Raw genomic sequence first — 27,994 nt, forward strand, 5'->3', positions numbered from 1 at the left:
TTCTTCTTACGCTGAAGAGTTATGGAGCACCAAATTTTTGACCGATTCAGCTCGGCTATTCTGTATATGGCATGGGGCAAACAACACTGAATGGCTTCCAGATAGTATTACAAAAACTAAAGGAAGAAGGAAATCAGGTGAGAAATGTGTTCAGTGCTGAGTCATGTTCCTCCAGCTGGTCTAGACAGAAAAACAGAAGTCACAGATGTTTGTGTATTGACAGAATTTTGGTTGGTGTATTTAGCAGGCTTGAGATGTGAACCATCACTTGTGGTTATTGAGTGTGAGATCCAAAAAGCAGGCAGGATCAGTCAGGACACTTGGTGGCACTTGAGAGCATTAGGCACATGGCAGTGGCCTTAAGAAGAAGTTAGGTTTAAGTGGTTTGGGTATTGCTGAGTGGGACAGGATTAAGCCAGAAAGAGCTTTTGGGACACTTGAAGGCACATGATTAAATAAGCCAAAGCCAGCATTCAGGGGAAATCTTGTCTGACAAACCTGTTAAAATTCTTTAAGGAAATACCAGACAAGATAGGCAAGGAAAAGTTAAGTGGATTTTGTTTACCTGTATTTTCAGAAGGCCTTTAACAAGGTGCTGCACTTTAAGAAGAGAGGAAGGCAAGAGGAAGGAAATTATAGGCTAGTTAGCCTAACCTCTGGTTGGGAAAGTGTTGGAGTCTATTTTTAAGGATGAGGTTTCGGGGTATTTGAAGACTAATGATAAAATAAGTCAGAGTCATCATGGTTTCTCAAAAGGGAAATCTTGCCTGACAAATCAATTCTTTGAGGATGTAACAAGCAAGGTGGACAAAGGAGAGGCAGTGGATGTCATTTGCTTTGATTTTCAGAAGGTGTTTGATAAGATGCCACACATATGGATGTGAATGAGATACCTGGATGGTATGTTGCCTCCCAGGTGCCAGGGTCAAGGATGTCTCAGATTGTGTCCACAACATTTTGGAGAGGGATGGGGAGCAGCCAGATGTCTTGGTACATATTGGTACCAATAACATAGGAAGGAAAAACAATGAGGTCCTGAAAAGAGAATTTAGAGAACTAGGTAGAAAGCTGAGAAGCAGGACCTCCCGGGTAGTAATTTCTGAATTGCTGCCTGTGCCATGCACCAGTTAGGGTAGAAACAGGATGATCTGGCAGATAAATGCGGGCTGAGAAGCTGGTGCAGGGGGCAGGGCTTCAGATTCTTGGATGATTGGGATCTCTTCTGGGGAAGGTATGACCTGTACAAAATTGACGGGTTGCACCTGAACCTGAGGGAGACCAATATTCTCCCAGGTAGGTTTGTTAGAGCTGTTGGGGAATGATTAAGCTAATTTGGCAGGGTCTGGGAACCAGAGTGAAGGGATTCAGGGTAGGACAGATGGAAAAAAAGTAAAGATAGCATGCAGTCAGACTGTCAGGAAGGGCAGGCAGGTGATGGGTCTTAGTTGCAGCCAACAGGCTGAATATCAAATCATTAGGGATGCCGAATCAGAAAGGACAGCAAATACGGTACTCAAGGTGTTGTATCTAGTGCAGGTAGTATAAGAAATAAGGTGGATGATCTTGTTGCAATATTACAGATTGCCAGGTATGATGATGTGGCCATCACTGAATCGTGGCTGAAGGATGGTTGTAGTTGGGAGCTGAATGTCCAAGGTTACACGTTATATCGGAGGGAATAGGAAAATAGGCAGAGGAGGTGGTGTGGCTCTACTGGTAAAGAATGGCATCAAAAGTAGAAAGATGTGATACAGGATTGGAAGATGTTGAATCCTTGTGGGTTGATTTCAGAAACTGGAAGTGTAAAAGGGTATTGATAGCAATTATATACAGGCCTCCCAACAGTGGCTGGGAGATGAACCACAGGTTACAACAGGAAATAGAAAAGGTGAGTCAAAAGGGCAATGATATAGTAGTCGTGGGGGATTTTAACATGCAGGTTGATTGGGAAAATCAGGTTGGTAATGGATCTCAAAAGAGTGGGTTTGTTGATCGCCGAAGAGATAGTTTTTTAGAGCAGTTTGTCATTCAGCTTACTGGGGATCAGCGATACTGGATTGGGTGGTATGTAGTGAATTGGAGGTGATTAGGGAGCTTAAGGTAAAAGAACCCTCAGGAACCAGAGATTGCAATATAATATTATAGTGGTATGAGAGAGGAGTTGACCAAAGTAAATTGGAAGGAGCTGCTGGCAGAGACATCAACAGAGCAGCAATGGCGTGTGTTTCTAGGAATAATGAGGAAGGTGCAGGTGCATGTATTCCAAAAATGAAGAAACACTCAAATCGTAAAATAGTACAACCGTGGCTGACAAGGGAAATCAAAGCTATTGGAAAAGCAAAAGAAAGGGCATACAACAAAGCAAAAATTAGTGGGAAGATAGAGGGTTGGAAAGTTTTTAAAAAAGTAACTATAAAAATTATTAGGGAAAAGATGAAATTTGAAAGCAAGCAAGCAAATAATATCAAAGTGGATAGTAAAAATTTTTCATGTATGTTAAATATAAAAGGGAAATGAGAGTTGACATAGGACCACTAGAAAATGAGGCAGGAGAAATAATAACAGGGGACAACAGGCTGATGAACTAAATGAGTATTTTGCATCAGTCTTCACTGTGGAGGACACTAGCAGTATGCCTGATGTTGTCGTGTGTGAAGGAAGAGAAGTGGGTGCAGTTACTATTACAAGAGAGAAGGTGCTCAAAAAGCTGAAAGACCTAAAGGTGTATAAATCACCTGGATTAGATTAACTGCATCCTAGGGTTCGGAAAAAGGTAGCTTAGAGATTGTGGTCACATTAGATATGATCTTTCAGAAATCATTGGACTCTTGCTTGGTGCCAGAAAACTGAAAAATTGAAACTCCACTCTTTAAGAAAGCACAGAAATTAAGTTATAGACCAGTTAGCCTGACCTCAGTGGTTGGGAAGATGTTAGAGTCAATTGTTAAGGATGAAGTGATGGAGTACTTGGTGACACAGGACAGGACAGGACAAAGTCAGCATGGTTTCCTTCAGTTCCTGCCTCACGAACCCTTTTGGAATTCTTTGAGGAGATTACAAGTAGGATAGATAAAGGGAATGCAGTTGACGTTGTACATTTGGACTTTCAGAAGGCCTTTGACAAAGCGCCACACGTGAGGCTGCTTACCAAGTTAAGAGCCCACCGTACTACAGGAAAGCTACTAACATGGTTGGTGCGTTGGCTGATTGGTAGGAGGCAGCGAGTGGGAATAAAAGAATCCTTTACTGGGTGGCTGCCCGTGACTACTGGTGTTCCGCGGGGATCGGTGTTGGGACTGCTTTTTATGCTGTATATAAATAATTTAGATGATGGAATAGATGGCTTTGTTGCCAAGTTTGCAGATGATACAAAGATTGGTGGAGGGGCAGGTAGGGTTAAAGAAACAGGTAGGATACAGAAGGACTTAGACAGATTAGGAGAATGGGTAAGAAAGTGACAAATGAAATACAGTGTTGGAAAATGTATAGTCATGCACTTCGGTAGTAGAGGTAAATGTGTGGACTACTATCTAAATGGGGATAAAATCCAGGAATCTGAGATGCAGAGGGACTTGAGAGTCCTTGTGAAGAACACCATAAAGGATAACTTGTAAGAAGAGTCAGTGGTGAGGAAGGCAACTGCAATAACAGCATTCCTTTCAAGAGATCTCGAATACAAGAGCAGGGATGTGATGTTGAGGCTTCGTAAGGCACTGGTGAGGCCTCACCTTGAGTATTGTGAAGAGTTTTGGGCCCCTCATCTTAGAAAGCATATGCTGGCATTGGAGTGGGTCCAGAGGAGCTTCAGAAGGATGATTCTGGGAATGAAGGGTTCCAGGAACAAAGAACATTTGATGGCTCTGCTTCTGTGCTCGCTGGATTTCAGAAGGATGAGGGGGGAATCTCATTGGAACCTTTCAAATGTTGAAGAATGAGACAGAGTCGATGTGGAAAGGATGTTTCCCATGGTGGGAGAGTCTAGGACAAGAGGGCACAGCCTCAGGATAGAGGGGTGCCCTTTGAAAAGAGAGATGCAGAGAAATTTCTTTAGCCAAAGGGTGGTGAATTTGTAGAATTTGTTGCCACATGCAGCTGTGGAGGCCAGGTCGTTGGGTGTATTTAAGGCAGAGATGGATATGTTCTTGATGTGACATGGCATCAAAGATTATGGGGAGGAGGCCGGGAACTGGGGTTGAGGAGGAGAAAAATGACGATCTGCCATGATTGAATGGCGGAGCAGAGTCAATGGCCAGATGGCCCTATTCTGCTCCAATGTCTTATGGTCTTATAAGGCTGCTTTATAAAATAAAACCCTAAGGCATTACAGGAAAGATACCGGCACGGATAGAGGAATGGCTGACAGGCAGGAGGCAGCGAGTGGGAATAATAGGGGCCTTTTCTGGTTGGCTGCCAGTGACTAGTGTTTCTCAGGAGTCAGTATTGGGACCACTACTTTTCACATTGTTTGTCAGTGCTTTAGATAATAGAATTGATGGCTTTGAGACAAAGTTTGTAGATGATACAAAGATAGGTGGAGGGGTAGGTAGTGCTGAGGAAGCAATGCAATTGCAGCAGGACTTGAACAAATTGGAAGAATGGGGAAAAATGTGGCAGATGTGATACAGTGTTGGGAAATGTATGATAATGCATTTTGGTAAAGGAACAATAGTATGGATTATTATCTAAATGGGGAGAAGGTTCAAACATCTGGGGTGCAGAGGGACTTGGGAGTCCTTGCGCAAGAATCCCAGAAGGTTGATTTGCAGGTTGGGGTAAATTTACAGGTTTACAGGTAAAGAAGGTAAATACATTCATTTCAAGGGGAATACAATATAAAAACAAGGAGATAATGATGAGTCTTTGTAAGACACTAGTCAGGCCACATCTAGAGTATTGTCCTGAATGTATGCAGGGCTTATGTATGTTGCTAGTGCAATATCCTGTACGCACCTGGAGTGCTCAGGGCTTAGTGATTCCATGGAAGTAGAGGAGATGCTGCAGTTTTTAAACTAAGCTTTGAGCAGATCCTTATATCTTTTCTCCTGCTAATGCCTTCGGTGAACAGAGCTTAGAGCCACTACACATAGGTAATACTAAGCAGTTACTCTTCATGTTAGTCAGTTAATGTAATATCATTAACTATATACTGGCTGTTAACCAGTGGATGAGGTTATAAGCTAATTGACAAAAGTGTCAAGGATAGATGGAGTGATATTTTAATGTGACTAGACTCAAGCAGCCAACTGGCTTATTGACAATAAACTGGACTGGTCAAAGAACACTGAGGCTGTCTACAAGAAGGGTCAGAGCTGTCTCTACTTCCTGAGGAGACTGAGGTCCTTTAACATCTGCCGGACAATGCTGAGGATGTTCTACGAGTCTGTGGTGGCCAGTGCTATCATGTTTGCTGTTGTGTGCTGGGGCAGCAGGCTGAGGGTAGCAGACACCAACACAATCAACAAACTTATTCGTAAGGCCAGTGATGTTGTGGGGATGGAACTGGACTCTCTGACGGTGGTGTCTGAAAAGAGGATGCTGTCCAAGTTGCATGCTATCTTGGTCAATGTCTCCCATCCACTACATAATGTACTGGGTGATAACAGGAGTATATTCAGCCAGAGACTCATTCCACTGAGATGCAACACAGAGCGTCATAGGAAGTCATTCCTGCCTGTTGCCATCAAACTTTACAACTCCTCCCTTGGAGGGTCAGACACCCTGTGCCGATAGGCCGGTCCTGGACTTATTTCATAATTTACTGGCATAATTTACATATTACTATTTAACTATTTATGGTTCTATTACTACTTATTATTTATGGTGCAACTGTAACGAAAACCAATTTCCTCCTGGGATCAATAAAGTATGACTTTGACTATGGCTATGACTATGGCTTACCCCTTCTCCTATTTCTGATGTTCATAATTTGGACTAACCGAGAAGATTCTTCTTGAAAGAAGATTAAATAATAACTCAATGACTAAAACTTGGAAAGGAGTGTAAGATATATACTTTAAATGGTCAAAAATGTGCAGGGCTACAGAAATGGGGGTTAGTAAACTACTGTAATAAATCTTTTGAAGCACTGGTATTGGCATAATGGGCTGAATGGCCTCACCTAAACTGTTCTATTGTATGAATAGATGCAAGCAGCACTGTAACCCAGAAATGACCCTGACTTTCAGTGCTGGTCTGTGTGGAATTTCAAGTGTACATTCTTCAAGTGAACACATGAGTCTCTTTGGATGTGTTAGCTTCCCAACCAACACATATTCCACTCTCCCCTCCTACCCCTCCCCACAGTCCCTCACCCTGCTCTCATAACTATATCCCTTCCCCACACGAAACCACCACGGTGGGCTTCACAGCTGAACAGGTGAGAAGACAGCTGAAACGTCTCAACCCAAGCAAGGCTGCAGGACCGGATGATGTCAGTACCAGGGTGCTCAAAGCCTGTGCCCCTCAGCTATGTGGAGTACTTCGCCATGTCTTCAACCTGAGCCTGAGGCTCCGGAGGGTTCCTGTGCTGTGGAAGACATCCTGCCTCGTCCCTGTGCCGAAGACGCCGCGCCCCAGCGGCCTCAATGACTACAGACCGGTGGCATTGACCTCCCACATCATGAAGAGCCTGGAGAGACTTGTTCTGGAGCTGCTCCGGCCTATGGTCAGGCCACACTTATATCCCCTCCAGTTCGCCCATCAGCCCCAACTAGGAGTTGAGGATGCCATCATCTACCTGCTGAACCGTGTCTACGCCCATCTGGACAAGCCAGCGAGCTCTGTGAGGGTCATGATTTTTGGCTTCTCCAGTGCGTTCAACACCATCCGCCCTGCTCTGCTGGGGGAGAAGCTGACAGCGATGCAGGTGGATGCTTCCCTGGTATCATGGATTCTTAATTACCTGACTGGCAGACCACAGTACGTGTGCTTGCAACACTGTGTGTCTGACAGAGTGATCAGCAGCGCTGGGGCTCCACAGGGGACTGTCTTGTCTCCCTTTCTCTTCACCATTTACACCTCAGACTTCAATTACTGCACAGAGTCTTGTCATCTTCAGAAGTTTTTGGATGACTCTGCCATAGTTGGATGCATCCGCAGGGGAGATGAGGCTGAGTACAGGGCTACGGTAGGAAACTTTGTCACATGGTGTGAGCAGAATTATCTGCAACTTAATGTGAAAAAGACTAAGGACCTGGTGGTAGACCTGAGGAGAGCTAAGGTACCGGTGACCCCTGTTTCCATCCAGGGGGTCAATGTGGACATGGTGGAGGATTACAAATACCCAGGGATACGAATTGACAATAAACTGGACTGGTCAAAGAACACTGAGGCTGTCTACAAGAAGGGCTAGAGCCGTCTCTATTTCCTGAGGAGACTGAGGTCCTTTAACATCTGCCCGACGATGCTGAGGATGTTCTATGAGTCTGTGGTGGCCAGTGCTATCATGTTTGCTGTTGTGTGCTGGGGCAGCAGGCTGAGGGTAGCAGACACCAACAGAATCAACAAACTCATTCATAAGGCCAGTGATGTTGTGGGGATGGAACTGGACTCTCTGATGGTGGTGTCTGAAAAGAGGATGCTGTCCAAGTTGCATGCCATCTTGGACAATGTCTCCCATCCACTATATAATGTACTGGGTGGGCACAGGAGTACATTCAGCCAGAGACTCATTCCACCGAGATGCAACACAGAGCGTCATAGGAAGTCATTCCTGCCTGTGGCCATCAAACTTTACAACTCCTCCTTTGGAGGGTCAGACACCCTGAGCCAATAGGCTGGTCCTGGACTTATTTCATAATTTACTGGCATAATTTACATATTACTATTTAACTATTTATGGTTCTATTACTATTTATTATTTGTGGTGCAACTGTAACGAAAACCAATTTCCCCCGGGATCAATAAAGTATGACTATGACTATTCCTCCCACACCCCAGAAATCTGCAAATTGGGAGATTAATTGGTCTCTGTAACTTGCCATTAATGTAAGTGAACAGCAGAAACTGGGAGGAAGTGATGGAAATGTGGGAAATGTAAAACAGGGTTAGTTTAAGATTCAAAGTTTCAAAGGTCCACTTAATGTCAGAGAAATGTATACAATATACATCCTGAAATTCTTTTTCTTTGCATCCATCAACGAAAACAGGGAATGCTCGAAGAATGAATGACAGTTAAATGTTAGAACCCCAAAGCCCCCACAGCTCCCCTCCTCCCATGCATAAGCAGCAGCAAAGCAATGGCACCCCCTCCCCTACCGGCCACTCAAGCATGCAGCAAAGCAGTAGTAAAGACACAGACTTGCAGTACCCCAAAGACTATTCGTTCAGCTGGTAATTTGACATACCACAGGCTCCCTCTGTCCCCCTAATAAGGGAAAAAGAGGTGTCCCCAATTAGTATAAAAATGGGTGCTTGATGGTCATCATGAACTCATTGGGTGAAAGGATATGTTTCTATGGAGTATGTTTTCAAGTCTGACCATTTATCAAAACTTGTTTTTCCACAACCTCAATTTACTATGAAATTATTTACTTCAATATGCGAGAGGAGCCTGTCATTTTTCTTCATCAGGAGGACAAGTTTATTCCTTACACCCCATATGACTGTGATGACCTTCAGGAAAATCTCTACAATCTGACTTCAAGAGATCAGGTGGAAAATCTGGAATTAATCATTAAAAATGAGTTTTACAAATGACGCAGCGTATCTTCTGGACAGACCAGACAGTTCACTCGTTTCCATGTTGATTTCCCTTTGTATGGGAGAGAGAACCTGATGGTTGTGGTTGAACCATATCAGATTGATGTGAGAATGTGGTAAATTAGTGTGCGTGTGTCTGATCGTGTAGTGAATCAACCGTGCTTCCTGAGTGCTGAGGGCTCTCCCTCTTTCTCACGTGGGCCTTTGAGTGCATGTGTTTTTCATTCAGCGGGCCCGGTCCATCACTCTCACACTGTACGTTGCCCAGTGTGTACAATGGCTACAAGGAATGCTTAATCCGGTAGAAACGTTTAATCCTACTACTCCATTGTCATTCTTGCTTTGAGCATACACTATGCTTGGCAATGAGAATCAAAACAAGAATGGTTGTTCTATTACAAGCACCCAATCCATTTTTGGATGTCGCTACGACAAGACTCAGAGTGGTTGGCCCAATCATTGGTTGCCAATTGTATTGGAGAGATAACTTGATTGTTGTCCAAAAGTCTGACAGGTCAGTTTGCATCTGTGGCAACACAAATTGACCGCAAACCCTGTGACAAAATTAAGTGCCTATCGATTACTATTGAGGGATTGTATGTAACCCTGTCGGGAGGCTAACAGTTCTCAACACTCGACCTGAAACATACCTGTTACAATCAGGTCACTCTGGATGAAGACGTTCGGGAGGTTACCACAATCAACTCACACAGAGGCCTGTTTCGATACAAACAGCTGCCATTGGGGCTGGGTTTGGCCCCTGGTATACTCCAATGACTTATTGATAGCTTGGTTAAAGAAATCCTCATGTCTGTTCATACCTTGAATATATGTTAGTAACTGGGACATCAGTGGCCCACCACCTTGCAACATTGGACAAAGGCTTAATGGGGAAGACACCGGGTATCCAAAAGATATCATCACCCAGAACGCAATGATGGAGATTGACCTTGTCTGCCTACTCTTACCCAATAAAGTATACCCCCCAGAAAGAAAACGTGGAAGGAGACACCTGAGAAAACTTTGGGGTTATGTCAACCTCTTGTTCTCCTGACTTACAACAACTAACGATTAAATGTAGATCATTCTATTTGCCTCGGGAGTTCTCATCCGTGATCCTGACTGAAGTTTACATACCACCAGTTAATACTTTGCATCAGTCTTCACTGTGGAAGACACTAGCAGTGTGCCAGAGGTCCATGAATGTCAGGATCTACTGCAAAGGACAAAGTGCTGGGCAAACTCAAAGGTCCCAAGGTGGATAAGTCACCTGGACCAGATGGACTACATCCCAGAGTCCTGAGAGAGGTTGCTGAAGGGATAACGGATGCATTGATCATGATCTTTCAAGAATCACTTGATTCTGGCATGGTCCCAGAGGACTGGGAAATTGCGAATGTCTCTCCACTTTTTAAGAAGGGAGGAAGGCAAAAGAAGGGAAATTATGGGTCAGTTAGTCTAACCTCAGTGGTCAGAAAAGAGTTGGGGAAGTATTATTAAGGATGATATTCTGGGGTACTTGGAGACTAATGATAAAATAAGTCAAAGTCAGCATGGTTTCTGTGAAGGGAAATCTTGCCTTGATAATCTGTTAGAGTCTTTGAGTAAGTTCTTGGAGTATTGTCAACAGTTTTGGACCCAGTATCTCAGAAAGGATGTGTTGTCATTGGAGAGAGTCCAGAGGAGGTTCAGGAGAAAGGGGTCAACAGATGAGTGTTTGGCAACTTTGGGCCTGTACTCACTGGAATTTAGAAGAAATGCAGGTGGATCTCATTGAAACCTACTGAATGTTGAAAGGACTGGATACAGTGGATGTGGAGAGGATGTTTCCTATGGTGGGGGTATCCAGAACTAGAGGGCACAGCCTCAAAATTGAAGGGTGACGTTTTAAAACATGGGTAAAGAGAATTTTTTTTTTTTTAGCCAGGGAGTAGTAAATCTGTGGAATGCTCTGCCACAGACTGCATTGGAGGACAAGTCCATGGGTATATTTAAGGTGGAAGTTGATAGTTTTCTGATCGATCAGGGCGTGAAACAATATGGTGAGAAGGCAGGTGTAGGGGGTTGAGTGGGATCCAGGCTCAGCCATGATGGAATGGTGGAGCAGGCTCAATGGACCAAATGTCCCAAGTCTGCTCCTGTGTCTTATGGTCTTATGATCCTTTGGTCTCAGTGTCTGAAGATGACGTGTGGCCTGCCTTCAAGAGAGTGAATCCAAGGAAAGCATTCGGTCCATACGGAGTACCTGGTCGAATACTGAAGACCTGCGTCTGAATGACTATCGCCCGGTAGCATTTACATCCACAGTGATGAAGTGTTTTGAGAGGCTGGTGTTGAAGTATATCAGCTCCTGTCTGAATGGAGACGGATCTACTCCAATTTGCCTATTGAAGCAATAGGTCTAAAGCAGATGTTATCTTGTTGGCTGTTCACACAACCCTAGAACATCTGGACAGCAAAGGTGCACAGATCAGGATGCTCTTTGTTGATTACAGCTCAGCATTTAACACCATCATCCCCTCAAGACTAATCAGTAAACTCCAAGTCTGCGCCTCAATACCTCCCTTGTGCAATTGGATCCTGGATTTCCTCACTTGTAGACCTGTCAGTTTGGATTGGCAAAAACATCTGTTCCACAATCTCCATCAGCACAGCAGCACTGCAGGGCTGTGTGCTTACCCCTTCTCTACTTGATTTACACCTATGACTGTGTGGCTAAGTACAGCTCCAACACCATATACAAGTTTGCTGATGACGCCACTATTGTGGGCTGTTTCAAAGGGGGAGATGAATCAGTGTACAGGAGGGAGATTGACAATTTGTCTGAGTGGTGCCAGAACAACAACTTCTCATTCAATGTAAATAAGGCCATAAGACATAGGAGCAGAATTAGGCCATTCAGCCCCTCAAGCCTGCTCCACCATTCCATCATGGCTGATCCTTCTTGCCATATCCTTTCATACCCTGACTGAGTAGGAAGCGATCAACTTCCATTTTAAATATATCAATGCAGTCTGTGGCAGAGCAGAAACTGATTGTAGACATCAGGAGAGGGAAACCAGAGGTTCATGAGCCAGTAATCATCGGAGGATCCCAGCTGGAGAGGGTCAGTAACTTTAAATACATTTTCCAACATTGTATTTCATTTGCCACTCTCTTGCCCATTCTCCTAATCTGTCTAAGTCCTTCTGCAGCCTACCTGTTTCCTCAACACTACCTGTCCCTCCAGCAATCTTTGTATTATCTGCAAACTTGGCAACAAAGCCATCTATTCCATCATCTAAATCATTGATATATAAAATAAAAAGAAGTGGTCCCAATACCGACCCCTGCAGAACACCACTAGTCACTGGCAGCCAACCAGAAAAGAATCCTCCTATTCCCACTGGCTGCCTCCTACCCTGAATGGTTCTTAGGAAGCTGAAAGGTCTGAAGGTAGATAAGTCAGCTGAACCTGATGGAGTACACCCCAGGGTTCTGAAAGTGACTGAAGAGATTGTAGAGGCATTAGTAATGATCTTTCAAGAATCACTAGATATGAGCCCATGGTATTACAGGAAAAATTCTAGCATGGGTAAAGCAGTGGCTGATTGGCAGGAGCATAGAGTGGGAATAAAGGGGGTCTTTTCTGGCTGGCTGCTTGTGACAAGTGGTGTTCCACAGTGGTCTGTGATGGGATTGATGGCTTTGTTGCAAAGTTTGCAGCAGATGATATGAAGATAGGTGGAGGGGCATGTAGTTTTGAGGAAGTAGAAAGGCTACAGATGGACAGAAGATTAGGAGAATGGACAAAGAAATGGCAGATGGAATATAGTGCCCGGAAGTGTATGGTCTAAATGGAGAGAAAATAGAAGGACTTGGGAGTCCTTGTGCAGGATTCTCTAAAGGTTAATTTGCAGGTTGAGTCTGTGGTGAGGAAGGCACATGTGATGTAAGCATTCATTTCAAGAGGACTAGAATATAAAAGCAAGGATGCAATGTTGAGACTTTATAAAGCACTGGTGTGGCCTCACATGGAGTATCGTCATCAGGCTTGGCACCTTATCTTAGAAAGGATGTGCAGAAACTGGTGAGGGTTCAAAGAAGGTTCACACAAATGATTCCAGATTGAATGTCTTGTCATATGAAGAGTATTTGATGGCTCTGGGCCTGCATTCACTGGAATTCAGAAGACTGAGGGGTGACCTCATTGAACCCTGTCGAATGTTGAAAGTCCTTGATAGAGTGGATGTGGAGAGGATGTTTCCTATGGTGGGAGAGTCTCAGACCAGAGGTCACAGCCTTAGAATAGAGGGGCATCCTTTTAGAAAGGAGATGAGGAGGAAATCCTTTAGCCAGAGAGTGGTAAATCTGTGGAATTCTTTGCCACAGTCAGCTGTGGAGCCCAAGTCTCTGTGTATATTTAAGGCAGAGGTTGATAGGTTCTTGATTGGTCAGGGCATGAAGGGATATGGGGGGTAGACAGAAGATTTGGTGAGAGGAATATTGGATCAGCTATAATGAAATGGTGGAGCAGACTCGATGGGTCAAATGGCCTAATTCTGCTCCTATATCTTATGGTCTTGTATGAAGGGATTCAACCCAAAATATTAAAGGATATATATATATATAGAGAGAGAGAGAGAGAGAGAGAGGCTGCCTACTAATGTGTACGTCCTGTAGCTTTTTTTTGTTCCTTGAGAAGGTGACTTACTCATGGGAATCTTTCTTGAGGATAATTATAGCTACAATACTACGTATGATTAATGACATTCATTTGTCACCAATCATGCATTGCCCATGGGGTGGTCACCATGGTAACGAGGCAATGTGCAGGGTGCTATTACTGCGCAGGGCATCACAGTTTGGAGTTCAATTCCTGCATCCTCTCTAAGGAGTTTATATGTCGTGTCAGTGGAACACAAAGGTTTTCTCCAGGTGCCCCAGTTTCCTTCCACTATCCAAAGGTGTACTGGTTAGTAGGTTAATTGGTCATTGTAAATTGACTCATGATTAGGCTAAGGTTAAATCAGGGGTTGCTGTCTGCATGGCTTGAATGGCCAGAACAGCCATGTTGTATCTCTAAATAAATAACTAATTTGGGCATTGATGCATATTGATGGTGGTGGATAAGATCTCTTAGTATACAGTTCAGTGGATGAGGATTTTGTGCTTGATGCATTGTGAGAAATGTTCTGTTAAACTGGATTCTCAGAAACTGTTTTGAATGTCAAGAAATTAGATTTAACCTTCAGCAGATTATTTGCAGTGACAGTTAAGTTTGATTTGTTTATACCAAAGAGAAGGCTGTTCTAATTGAAATACTGCTAACGTACCTGCAGAAACATGTAATAAAAATCTATCACTTTTTGAATTACCCCTGGGATGCAGAATATTGACCAGATATTCATGATGAGGAAGACTAATATTGAGATCAGAAATATACATATATGATCCAAGATGATCAGCTTTAGTCAGTTGAAGTAAAACTAGAACGTGTGCCATTTAAAAAGTAAATTACAGGCTTTTAGCTTTTTCTGGCTGTCCTGTTGAGTCAACAGAGGAGGCTCCACACTGGTAGGGACAAGCATTCACGGCCTTCCATGTTTTTCAAGCAGCCCGATCGTATTGTGATTCATTAGCAAGGGCAAACAAAAATAAGGTAAGGACAGGTGGAGCAGCCTTTGTTGTAGACCAGTGTTATAGTTGGGGGGGAGGGGGTGTTGGGTCAACAGCCTAAACCCGTAACAGAAATTTACAGCTCATTACAGGCCCTTCGACCCACAATGTTGTGCCGACTGTGTAATCTACTCTAGAAACTGCCTAGAATTTCCCTAGTGCACAGCCTTGAGCGAGGTTAGTTTCTGGTAACTTTCTTCTTTATTCTTCATCTGTTTGTGCATAGTTAGTGCAGTGAGAATGGCTCCAGGAGATGTGTGTGAGATGTGGGAACTCTGGGAGATCTCCAGCATCCCAGATAACCACATTTGCACCAGGAGTCTCAAGCTGCGACTCCTCACAGAACATAAGGATCTGAAGCTGCAGCTCAGACACCAGAATTCTGCAGATGCTGGAAATTCAAGCAACACACATCAAAGTTGCTGGTGAACGCAGCAGGCCAGAAAGCATCTATAGGAAGAGGTGCAGTCGACGTTTCAGGCCGAGACCCTTCGTCAGGACTAACTGAAGGAAGAGTGAGTAAGAGATTTGAAAGTTGGAGGGGGAGGGGCAGATCCAAAATGATAGGAGAAGACAGGGGGGGAGGGATATTGCCAAGAGCTGGACAGGTGATTAGCAAAGGGGATATGGCAGGATCATGGAACAGGAGGCCCAGGAAGAAGGAAAAGCGGGAGTGGGGAGAAAAACCCAGAGGATGGGCAAGGGGTATAGTCAGAGGGACAGAGGGAGAAAAAGGAGAGAGAGAAAGAATGTGTAAAATAAGTAAATAACGGATGGGGTACGAGGGGGAGGTGGGGCCTTAGCGGAAGTTAGAGAAGTCAATGTTCATGCCATCAGGTTGGAGGCTACCCAGACGGAATATAAGGTGTTGTTCCTCCAACCTGAGTGTGGCTTCATCTTTACAGTAGAGGAGGCCGTGGATAGACATGTCAGCATGGGAATGGGACGTGGAATTAAAATGCTGCAGCTCGATGACTTTCAGCTCATATGGGAAATGTAGAGGAGATACATACGAGCTCTAGGGAGGTAGTCACCCCAAAGTTGCCGAATTTGTTGACGATACAAAGATAGATAGAGGGGCAGGTAATGTTGAGGAAGCAGAGAGGCTACCGAAAGACTTGGACAGATTAGCAGAATGGGCAAGGAAGTGGCAGATGGAATCAGTATTGGGAAGTTTATAGCCATGCACTTTGGTAGAAGGACTGAAATCATAGGCTGTTTTCTAAATGGAAAGAATATTAAAAAATCTGAGCTGCAAAGCGACTTGGGAGTCATCATGCTGGATTCTCTAAAGGTTCACTTGCAGGTTGAATTGATGGAGCAATGTAGGCACATATTTTGCGAGGACTAGAGTATAAAAGCTATCATGTAATGCTGAGGCTTTGGAAGGCACTGCTGAGGCCTCACTTGGAGTATTGTGAGCAGTTTTGTGCCCCTTATCTATTTAAGAAAGGATTTGCTGACATTGGATAGGGATCAGAGGATGTTCACGAGAATGATTCCAGGATTGAAAGGGTTATCGTATGAGAACCTTTTGATGGCTTTGGGCCTATACTCACTGGAATTAGAAGAATGTGGGGGGATCTCATTGAAACCTATCAAAATGATGAAAGGCCTAGATAGAATGGATGTGGAGAGGATATTTTTTATAGTGGGGGAGTCTAGGACCAGAGGGCACCACCTCAGAATAGAGGGATGGCCATTTAGAATGGAGATGAGCAGGAATTTCTTTAGCCAGTGTGGTGAATCTGTGGAATTCGTTGCCACAGCTGGCTGTGGAGGCCAGGCTATTGGATGTATTTAAGGTGGAGTTTGATAGGTTCTTGATTAGTTGGGGTATGGAAAGTTACAGGAAGAAGGTAGGAGAATGGGGTTGAGAGGGAAAATGAATCAGCCACGATGAAATGATGGAGCAGACTTGATGGGCCAGATAGCCTAATTTTGCTCTTAGGTCTTATGGTCTTGTATGTTGTGCTGCAGGTGAATTCAGTGTCACCACTGTGCTGTGCAGGAGTAGAATGTGGTTTGTCAAAGCTGCAGTAAATTATCGTCTCTCTGAATTTGTTTAAGCGCAAAATGAAAGAGGCAACTAGAAGAATGATTGGCGGTGGCTGATGTTGCATTGCATAGACATACTGAGATCTGAACTCACTTATAATGAGGAGTGAGCCATATATCCTAGAGAAGCCTCAGGTGGTACTGTACAGCTATCAATGACTAAAGCATACTCAAAGAAAAAAGGATCATAGCACAGTGCCACATACCAGAGCACATAATATAAACATTGATGAAAATTTCTGTTGAGAAGGCTACTTCCTGGACTTTAATAAAAATTTCTGTTGAGAGGGCTACTTCCTGGACTTTAAGCAAAACCACAATGCAGCTTGCTCAAATTGAAGAAGTAATTGGGCAGCAGAGTACAAGAAAGATTTTGCAGATCCATATGGCTGCTGCAGTCTTTTAAAACCATGAATAAACTCTTCTCAGGCTTCCAGCCGGGTACAGGTATCGACTTTAACTGATGTTTTAATGACAAACACTACCTTCTTCATCAGAGATGATGCCCCCATCATCCGTCCCTCCTGACTGGTTAGCCCTCATCCAATCAGGTTTCTGCTCTCCCACCTTGTTTACAATTGAATTCCAGTTCTTACTTAGAGCGAGACCTTCTGCAAAAACCACATCCTCGGAACTGATGGTATCCAGGTATGATCTTTATGTTTCAATTTTTCTAACAGGCTCAGGTTATAAGATAATAGAGACAATGCATAAATTAAAAACCCCATTTGTGAGACAGCTTTCATGCCTAACCGTAAGGTCGATTTTGCATTCTTGTAGCATCTGGAATTAATGTAATGATTCAACCAGTAAAATAGGAATCTTCCTCAAAGCTCAGTGGCAACCAACTTGAAAAAAAGAAAAGCCCAGAGAAGCAATTAATATACTGAAAAGTTTCTGTCTAAGACCCTCATAATTTTGAATTCTTGTATTACGACTTTCTCTGTCCTGATATATGAGGGTGAAATTTATTGTTTGATCTTGTTCGTCCACACTATCATGTACCAAACAGAATCTGCAGATTTCGCATACCCATGCTAATACCAATATTGTTTTTCCTTTTTTGTTACGTTTAGCTGCTGGATTTTGCTGTTTTGAGCAACAAAGTATATTTTGCTTATCATGGCACAGAGCAATTTGTTGCTGAGTCTCTCCCAAAGACGATTGAGAATGTGGAAGATGTTCGTATCTCAGAGGAGGTCTACAGAGGCTATGTGTTTACAATGCCATACTTCAGGTACTTCCATTAGTATGAATTTTTACTTTTATTAATGTGGATTTTTAAATAGAGATTTGGATCACTGTCAACAATTTAAAAAAAAATCACTCAGCCACTCTGTCCTTGCAAATTCCTGTCCCTTCTCCAATCTCCCTTGTTTCTCTAAAGTCCTTGATTTTTTTTTTGTTATCCAAATTTATGTCTCTGTTTTGCATAACTATGTTTCAATCAGCCAGTTAGATATCCACTTCAGTGAAGCGTCTTTTATCAGAGCAGTTATGGTAAACCGTCCCATGAAAATCTGCCTCCTGTTTTTGAAACGGATGACCATGACATCCTCCTTAATCTACTCGTAGGATGGGAACACACTGATCTGGTTCGATTAAGAGCCATTTATTTCAAGGAGAATAGAATATAAAAACAAAGATATAATGCTAAAGCTTTCTAAGACGTTGGTCAGGCCACGCTTGGAGTATTGTCAACAGTTTTGGGCCCCATATCTCAGACAGGATATGTCGCCATTGGAGAGAATCCAGTGGAGGTTCACGAGGATGATTCCGGAATTGAAGGGGTTAACATATGAGGAGCATTTGGCAGCTTTGGGCCTGTACTCACTGAAATTTATAAAGAATGTGAGGGAGTTCTCATTGAAACGTACCAAATATTGAAAGGACTCAATCGGGTGGATGTGGAGAGGATGTTTCCTAAGGTGGGGGTGTCCAGAACTAGAGGGCACAGCCTCAGAATTGAGGGGAGACCTTTGAGAACAGAGGTATGGAGGAATTTTTTTTTAGCCAGAGAGCTGTGAATCTGTGGAATGCTCTGCCACGGACTGCAGTGGAGGCCAAGACCAGGGGTATATTTAAAGTGGAGATTGATAGTTTCTTGATTGGTCAGGGCATCAAAGGATATGGTGAGAAGGTAGGTGTATGGGGTTGAGTGGGATCCGGCATCAGCCATGCTGGAATGGTGGAGCAGACTCAATGGGCTGAATGGCCTAATTCTGCTCCTGTGTGTTATGATCTTATTCTTATAAATTCAGACACGGGCAGCCATCATCTACAATGACTTTTTTTCCGAACCCTAGTAGCCCATGCTCAAATCTTGGCTTCCTATTCTCATCTATAAGTTACCTTTCATCTGAAAACACGCCAGTTTTTTGTGTATACTGCTGAACCCAGGTCTGTCTAATCACCATCTTTCCTAATCTTGCCTCTGTCACTGATTTGTTTAGCTTCGGGAAAGGAGAACATTCCTCTGACGGGGAATGTCAAAGCTTCCATCTTTGGTTATTATTGTGTCCCACCCCAAATCTAGCAACTCTGTTCCTTCGTCCCCTCGCAATGTACTCCAGCCATTACCCTGGTCAGTGAGCCTGATCCTGACTATTTGCATTCTTGTGCCTTGTCCTTAAGCAGAGTTTCTCCCAGCTGAGTGTCACCTATCCACCCAGCCACTTCCATCATCATTATGTTGGCAGCTGCCGACACTTTCATCCATTGTTGTGTTTTTTTTAACTTGTGTCCTTAATGAATAATGGCGTCTTCCTTCCATAAACGTGAACTTACTAAAGTCCGTTACCTGTATCTTAACTCACACTGCCCAGTTACTGTGTGTTGATTGGCCCACACTGAGTTTTGAAGAGGCAATGACTCAGTTTTAAACTTTGAATTCTTGTATCTCCTCCCCAATCACCTGCCTGTTTTTGTGATCTTCACCATCCTATACACTATGAAGATTACTGTACTCCTCTTGTTGTTCTTGTTCACTGTCAGGGTACTAACCTCTATGTTTCACTTGCTGAGCTACCCTACCTCTCACTTCTGCTTTCAGGTATACCTGAAAATCCACATTTCATTCTGTTGGTCGCCCATCCACAAAAGCTCTTCCCTGAGCATGGTGCCAAAGTTCGTCTCCAGTACAGTGCCTGAGTTGAAAGCACAATCTAATCGTGGCTTTTCATTGCTGGTTTCTTTGTGTGTGTTGCCACGTACTTGCTGGCTGTCTGCCTGTTAGCAAACAAATGTCTAAGTCTAAGAAGTGTTTAGTTTCCTGCTTAATCAGGAATGAGTATTGAGAATGTAATTTCTTTGCATAACATAATAACAGACATCTGACCTCTCCCGGAAGTTCCGGGAGTCTCCCGCATATTAATAGTGGCCCACAAATTATATCACGGAAATCAATTTTTTTGAGAGCGAGAGAGAGAGAGAGAGAGTGCGCACGAGAGAGAGAGAGAGAGTGCGCGCGAGAGAGAGAGAGCGAGCAAGAGAGAAAGCAAGTGAGAGCGCTTGAGAGCACGCAAGCGACCACGAGAGAGAGAGAGAGAGCGTGAGCGAGAGCAGCCATGGCAGAGTGTTCCAAAAAAAAACATGTCACCCCAGACTACACTAAAGTGTACCCCTGCCTAATAGGGGTCAAAATAATGACAGTGTTGCTCGCTGCACTGTTTGCAACAGTGACTTTTCTATTGCCCATGGTGGGTTAACACTGTAAAAGACATGTTGAGGTGAGTTTAACAGGCGTCATTCGTTCATTAACATAGCTAACGTTATTTAAACTAGCTGGCTAGCTACTAAGGAGCTACTCTATTGCAGATATCCCACTTCTCCTGGAAGTTCCGGGAGTCTCCCGCAAATTGATGGTGCTACCTCCCTGAAATGAGTTTTTGCAGGGTGGGATGTCTGTAATAAAGTTCCCAGCTCCCAGCTTTTAGGAAAAGAAAGTTCCATGCTGTCCTGATGAAGGGTCTTGACTCCAAATGTAAACTGTTCATCTCCCTCCATAAATGCTGCCTGACTCCCTTAAATTCCTGCAACACACATCAAAGTTGCTGGTGAACGCAGCAGGCCAGGCAGCATCTCTAGGAAGAGGTACAGTCGACATTTCGGGCCGAGACCCTTCATCAGGACGAACTGAAGGAAGAGCTAGTAAGAGATTTGAAAGTGGGAGGGGGAGGGGGAGATCCAAAATGATGGGAGAAGACGGGGGGGGGGGGGGGATGGAGCCGAGAGCTGGACAATTGATTGGCAAAAGGGATATGAGAGGATCATGGGACAGGAGGCCCAGGGAGAAGGAAAGGGGGGGGGAGCCCAGAGGATGGGCAAGGGGTATAGTCAGAGGGACAGAGGGAGAAAAAGGAGAGTGAGAGAAAGAATGTGTGTATAAAAATAAATAACGGATGGGGTACGAGGGGGAGGTGGGGCATTAGCGGAAGTTAGAGAAGTCAATGTTCATGCCATCAGGTTGGAGGCTACCCAGACGGAATATAAGGTGTTGTTCCTTCAGCCTGAGTGTGGCTTCATCTTTACAGTAGAGGAGGCTGTGGATAGACATGTCAGAATGGGAATGGGTTGTGGAATTAAAATGTGTGGCCACTGGGAGATCCTGCTTTCTCTGGCGGACAGAGCGTAGGTGTTCAGGGAAATGATCTCCCAGCCTGCGTCGGGTCTCGCCAATATATAAAAGGCCACATCGGGAGCACCGGACACAGTATATCACCCCAGCCGACTCACAGGTGAAGTGTCGCCTCACCTGGAAGGACTGTCTGGGGCCCTGAATGGTGGTAAGGGAGGAAGTGTAAGGGCATGTGTAGCACTTGTTCCGCTTACAAGGATAAGTGCCAGGAGGGCGATCAGTGGGGAGGGATGGGGGGGACGAATGGACAAGGGAGTTGTGTAGGGAGCGATCCCTGCGGAAAGCAGAGAGAGGTGCGGAGGGAAAGATGTGCTTAGTGGTGGGATCCTGTTTGAGGTGGTGGAAGTTACGGAGAATAATATGTTGGACCCGGAGGCTGGTGGGGTGGTAGGTGAGAACCAGGGGAACCCTATTCCTAGTGGGGTGGCGGGAGGATGGAATGGGAGCAGATGTGCGTGAAATGGGGGAGATGCGTTTGAGAGCAGAGTTGATAGTGGAGGAAGGGAAGCCCCTTTCTTTAAAAAAGGAGGACATCTCCCTCATCCTGGAATGAAAAGCCTCATCCTGAGAGCAGATGCGGCGGAGACGGAGGAATTGCGAGAAGGGGATGGTGTTTTTGCAAGAAACAGGGTGAGAAGAGGAATAGTCCAGATAGCTGTGAGAGTCAGTAGGTTTATAGTAGATATCAGTAGATAAGCTGTCTCCAGAGATAGAGACAGAAAGATCTAGAAAGGGGAGGGAGGTGTCGGAAATGGACCAGGTAAACTTGAGGGCAGGGTGAAAGTTGGAAGCAAAGTTAATGAAGTCAACGAGCTCAGCATGCGTGCAGGAAGCAGTGCCAATGCAGTCGTCGATGAGGCGAAGGAAAAGTGGGGGACAGATACCAGAATAGGTTGGGAACATAGATTGTTCCACAGAGCCATACGGGTGCCCATAGCTACACCTTTAGTTTGGTGGAAGTGGGAGGAGCCGAAGGAGAAATTATTAAGAGTAAGGACTAATTCTGCTCGACGGAGCAGAGTGGTAATAGAGGGGAACTGATTAGGTCTGGAATCCAAAAAGAAGCGGAGAGCTTTGAGACCTTCCTGATGGGGGAATGGAAGGATATAGGGACTGGACATCCATGGTGAAAATAAAGCAGTGGGGGCCAGGGAACTTAAAATCATCGAAAAGTTTAAGAGCGCGAGAAGTGTCACGAACATAGGTAGGAAGGGATTGAACAAGGGGGGATAAAACCGTGTCGAGATTTGCAGAAACGAGTTCGGTGGGGCAGGAGCAAGCTGAGACAATAGGTCTGCCAGGGCAGGCAGGGTTGTGGATCTTGGGTAGGAGGTAGAAACGGGAAGTGCGGGGTGTGGGAACTATAAGGTTGGAAGCAGTGGATGGGAGATCTCCTGAGCGGATAAAGTCGGTGATGGTGTGGGAGACAATGGCCTGGTGCTCCTTAGTGGGGTCATGATCGAGGGGTAAATAAGAGGAGGTATCCGCGAGTTGTCGCTGGGCCTTGGCAAGGTAGAGATCAGTACACCAGACTACAACAGCACCCCCCTTATCGGCGGGTTTAATAATAAGGTTAGGATTAGTGCGGAGGGAGTGGAGAGCAGAGAGTTCCGAAGGAGTGAGGTTGGAATGGGGACAAGGTGTGGTGAAGTCGAGACGGTTGATGTCCCGTCGGCAGTTAGCGATAAAGAGATCCAGAGCAGGCAGAAGACCAGAGCGGGGTGTCCATGAAGAGGAGGAGGGTTGAAGACGGGAGAAGGGGTCATCGGTGGGGGTGGAAGAGTCTTTGCCGAAGAAATAGGCTCGGAGACGGAGACGGCGGAAGAAAAGTTCCGCATCATGGCGAACACGGAACTCGCTGAGGTGTGGGCGAAGGGGGACAAACGTGAGGCCCTTACTGAGAACAGAGCGTTCTGCCTCCGACAGTTGAAGGTCGGAGGGGATGGTAAAGACCCGGCACGGATGAGAGCTGGGATCAGAGGGGGGAGGGGGGAGGCTGGGGGTGTCAGTGGAGAGGGGAGGGTTGGGGTGAGAGGAAGATGGAGCCTCTGAGGGCCCAGGAGTTGACGGTGGGATCTGAGGAAGACGGGGCTGCGGAGTGGTGGTGGGGGAAGGGGAGACGGGAGTCACAACAGCAGCACATAAAGACCCGGCCTGGAGTTCAAGGCTGGAGTCGCAGTTGGTGGTTGCGCAATCACTTCGAATGTGTCCATGGTCGTTGCTGGAGTCCGGGTTTTGAATATGCCCTGAGGTGTTGGAGCCAGCGAGATCAATGGCAGGGGCGGCAATTTGAAGTTCATGCCTGCTAGTGTCAGGGCCGGCAGGCTCTGGAGTCCGTAGATGTAGGATCTTGCGATCTTTGCCTAACATGACAAAGTCAAAAAAACAGCGATTGCAGGCGTGAATCCGACGGAGGATGAAATAACGGGTAGGACCATTACAGACGGTGAAGAAAGTGTCCCGAAGGTGTGGAAGGGTCTGGGATAGGGACACCAAGTACCTCCTCATGGCGGAGAGCGTCGCCTTCAGAGCTTGACGGGAGAAGCGGCGAGAGGCAGAGTCAATAAAATGTGAGTACCTGGGATCCTCAGAAGATCCAAATTGAGAGGCTCGAAAACAAATCCTAAAGCCAATTGGAGTAAGTTGGCGACGGAGGCACGTTCCAAGAAACGATATATGGCTGTGATAGCGAGTGTGAGTCAAAATGTGGTCGAAAAGTTGAAGAGCCGAAGAAATTACAGATGGGGAGCAGTGAGAGATGGTTTCACTGAACTCCCGTCGAAGAGAGGATCTAAACTTCTTCAGTGCAGGCATCACGGAAGAGGCTTCGCAGTAGTGAATTTAAAAATGTACACACGAGGAATTCTGCAGATGCTGGAAATTCAAGCAACACACATCAAAGTTGCTGGTGAAAGCAGCAGGCCAGGCGGCATCTCTAGGAAGAGGTACAGTCGACGTTTTGGGCCGAGACCCTTCGTCAGGACTAACTGAAGGAAGAGCTAGTAAGAGATTTGAAAGTTGGAGGGGGAGGGGGAGATCCAAAATGATAGGAGAAGACAGGAGGGGGAGGGATGGAGCCAAGAGCTGGACAGGTGATTGGCAAAGGGATACGAGAGGATCATGGGACAGGAGGCCCAGGGAGAAAGAAAAGGGGGAGGGGGGGGAAACCCAGAGGATAGGCAAGGAGTATAGTCAGAGGGGCAGAGGGAGAAAGGAGAGAGAGAGAGAGAATGTGTGTATAAAAATAAATAACAGATGGGGTACGAGGGGGAGGTGGGGCCTTAGCGGAAGTTAGAGAAGTCGATGTTCATGCCATCAGGTTGAAGGCTACCCAGACGGAATATAAGGTGTTGTTCCTCCAACCTGAGTGTGGCTTCATCTTTACAGTAGAGGAGGCCATTCTTTCTCTCTCTCTCCTTTTTCTCCCTCTGTCCTTCTCAGTATACCCCTTGCTGACAATAGCTGAAATCTGAAACTGTCTCTTCAAGAATTCTGGATTGTGGCAGCTTTCCAATCTGAGATCAATAGACATTTGGAACTTTGCAGCAGTGTCAGTTTTCTTTATCTAACAGAACATCTCACATTATGATTGAATTGAATCTCTTTATAGCACAGAGAAAATGGTGTTTGGTGCAATGCAACTTAGCTGGGTTAATAACCACTAACAACAGAAATTAGGCAGCAATAGTGGAAAGAGAAAAAGACTTTGTTTCAGGTTGAGAACCTTTTGTCAGAACTGAGTAAGATAACAAATAAGTTTTAAATTTTAGAGAGGAGAGGGAGAAAGGATCAAACAAAATGACTACCTCTGATAGGGTGCAGTCAGGGTTATTCTTGGAATAACTTGCATTAATAACCAGCAGTTCCTCCTCCTTCCCAGATATAAACAATTGCCTTTGCCTGTTGCTGACACTCTGGAAGAAGCAGACTTTGATGCCTTCATTAGCACAGTCAGGGTAAATTAGAGGAATATGAGAGATGAACTCTGCTCTCGTCAGTTTTCACTAAGGCTGATAATAGGTGTGAAGAGATATAAAGTGCTAAAAACTTTACCAGATGTTGAAATATTAAATATCACCATATGCTTCTGGTTTCAAAAGATTGAAACTGCTCTGGGTATCACAGGCAGAAAGCGATCACAATCCAACATGATGTTGTAGGAATTAAAGAGATTGTAATCCCACCAGATGTGTCTGATTGAAAGAGATTTTAAAAACCTCACCGGGTGACCCAAGGTGAAAAAGACTGAAAGCATACCAGGCTGGAAAATGAAACCTGCCAGATGTTGTAGTATGGAAGTGTTTGGTCTTGCCAGCTGTTATGTCCTGGAAGAGGCTGAAACCCTCTCAGATATTCAGGTGTGTTAGAAATGAGAAATGGCAGGAAATGTATCTTCTGTGAAATAGAAAAAGTATCAGAAGAATAATAAAACCTGTATTCAAATCTAAAACTTCAATGCAAATTGCCATTTTTATTCAGTCCAGAAAGCTGATATCAGTATTGATAAGAAATTTCAGCAAGAAGACCAAGTTATTTCAGGATATAATCGTTATGGGACTACTTAACCACAGTAGTATATGTCACCTTGCCAATCCCACTATGAACACAACTGTCACTGCTACATTGTGACTTGTTGCTGAATAGAATTAGGGTCACATTATCCCAATGACGACAAAACAGGATAGGAATGGTTTGGAGTGATAGGAGACAAACAGAGGTGTATGGGTTTTGGGTCACATTATCCCAATGACGACAAAATGGGATAGGAATGGTTTGGAGTGATAGGAGACAAACAGAGGTGTATGGGTTTTGGGTCACATTATCCCAATGACGACAAAATGGGATAGGAATGGTTTGGAGTGATAGGAGACAAACAGAGGTGTATGGGTTTAGGGTCACATTATCCCAATGATGACAAAATGGGATAGGAATGGTTTGGAGTGATAGGAGACAAACAGGAGCGTTATGGGTTTAGGGTCACGTTATCCCAACGATGACAAAACAGGATTGGAATGGTTTGGAGTGTTAGGAGACAAACAGAGGCGTATGGGATTAGCTTAGGTAGGCACCTATGGATCAGATGGACCGAAGGCTGCACTTACTCCATTTCTCTATAATTGTATTTTCGCCTCTATTATCTATGCCAGATGCCAAAAGAATGAAGATGCCCTAAGTTTTTTAGTAAAATCTTTACTTAGTGAGGCTGTGGATGGCAGACCACTCCACAGTGAGAGCTATAACTTTGCACATTCTAGACCTTCTCTCCCCTCTCAAAAATGCTAACCGTGACCCCTGGAGTAAATGAGGTGCTCGAGGAATATAAAGAATGTAAAGTGAATCTTAAGAAAGAAATTAGAAAAGCTAAAAGAAGATATGAGTTTGCTTTGGCAAGTAAAGTGAAAATAAATCCCAAGGGTTTCTACTGTTATATTAATAGCAAAAGGATAGTGAGGGATAAATTGGTCCCTTAGAGAATCAGAGTGGACGGCTATGTGCGGAGCCAAAAGAGATGGGGGAGATTCTGAACAATTTCTTTTCTTCGGTATTCACTAAGGAGAAGGATTATTGAATTGCGTAAGATAAGGGAAACAGGTAGGGAAGTTATGGAAACTATGATGATTAAAGAAGTTGAAGTACTGGAGCTTTTAAGGAATATAAAGGTGGGTAAGTCTCCGGGTCCTGACGGGATTTTCCCTAGGACCTTGAGGGAAGTTCGTGTGGAAATAGCAGGGGCTCTGACAGAAATATTTCAAATGCCATTAGAAACGGGGATGGTGCCGGAGGATTAACGTATTGCTCATGTTGTTCCATTGTTTAAAAAGGGTTCTAAGAATAAACCTAGCAATTATCGGCCTGTGAGTTTGACGTCAGTTTGACATGGTAAATGGTAGCGCATTGAAGAATGCAGTAGAACAGAGGGATCTAGGAATAATGGTGCATAGTTCCCTGAAGGTGGAATCTCATGTGGATAGGGTGGTGAAGAATACTTTTGGTATGCTGGCCTTTGTAAATCAGAACATTGAGTATAGGAGTTGGGATGTAATGTTAAAATTGTACAAGGCATTGGTGAGGCCAAATTTGGAGTATTGTGTACAGTTCTAGTCAATGAATTATAGGAAAGATGTCAACAAAATAGAGAGAGTACAGAGAAGATTTACTGGAATGTTACCTGGGTTTCAGCACCTAAGTTACAGAGAAAAGTTGAACAAGTTGGGTCTTTATTCTTTGGAGCATGGAAGATTGAGGGGGGACTTGATAGAGGTATTTAAAATTATAAGGGGGATAGATAGAGTTGACGTAGATAGGCTTTTTCCACTGAGAGTAGGGGAGATTCAAACAAGAGGACATGAGTTGAGAGTTAAGGGGCCAAAGTTTAGGGGTAACATGAGGGGGAACTTCTTTACTCAGAGTGTGGTGGCTGTGTGGAACGAGCTTCCGGTGGAAGTGGTAGAGGCAGGTTCGATTTTGTCATTTAAAAAAAAAATTGGATGGGTATATGGACAGGAAAGGAATGGAGGGTTATGGGCTGAGTGCAGGTTGGTGGGACTAGGTGAAAGTAAGCGTTCGGCACGGACTAGAAGGGCCGAGAAGGCCTGTTTCCATGCTGTAACCGGTGCATGTGCTTTAGTGCGCATGCGCCGGTCGTGCATGCAGCCTGGTACGGCCGTTCCGATCTATTCTTACTTTCTTCTTCTTACTTTTTAATTTACGTTATTTTTTGTATTTTTTTTCTCACGGTAACACGTCGAAGCTGCACCCTCTCTAACATGCTGGTAGAGAGAGTTTTATTTGGGTTTTTTTAGCGCTGGAGGTGGTTACATCCTGACACGCGGGACAGAAGCAAGGTCGCATTGTGTATTCCATGGACCAGCAAATACCGGCCGGTTTAGCGAGCAGAGCGGCGGCCACCCCTGCTGAAATCCGGAGGAAAACACACAGAGG

The 27,994-nt window shown here is 44.7% G+C and overlaps 1 protein-coding gene across 1 annotated transcript; it reads left to right on the forward strand.

Annotated features, from left to right (window-relative positions):
- The first annotated feature begins 71 nt into the window (after positions 1-71).
- On the forward strand, positions 72-27,991 carry LOC134357501 (paladin-like). Its single transcript, XM_063069126.1, has 4 exons — positions 72-137; positions 17,017-17,064; positions 17,493-17,653; positions 27,856-27,991. The coding sequence occupies exons 1-4, from the start codon at positions 72-74 to the stop codon at positions 27,968-27,970; spliced, it is 390 nt and encodes a 129-aa protein (XP_062925196.1). The 3' UTR covers positions 27,971-27,991.
- Positions 27,992-27,994: the final 3 nt, after the last annotated feature.

The sequence above is a fragment of the Mobula hypostoma genome, chromosome 16, assembly GCF_963921235.1.
Source record: "Mobula hypostoma chromosome 16, sMobHyp1.1, whole genome shotgun sequence".
NCBI classification, from domain to species: Eukaryota; Metazoa; Chordata; class Chondrichthyes; order Myliobatiformes; family Myliobatidae; genus Mobula; species Mobula hypostoma.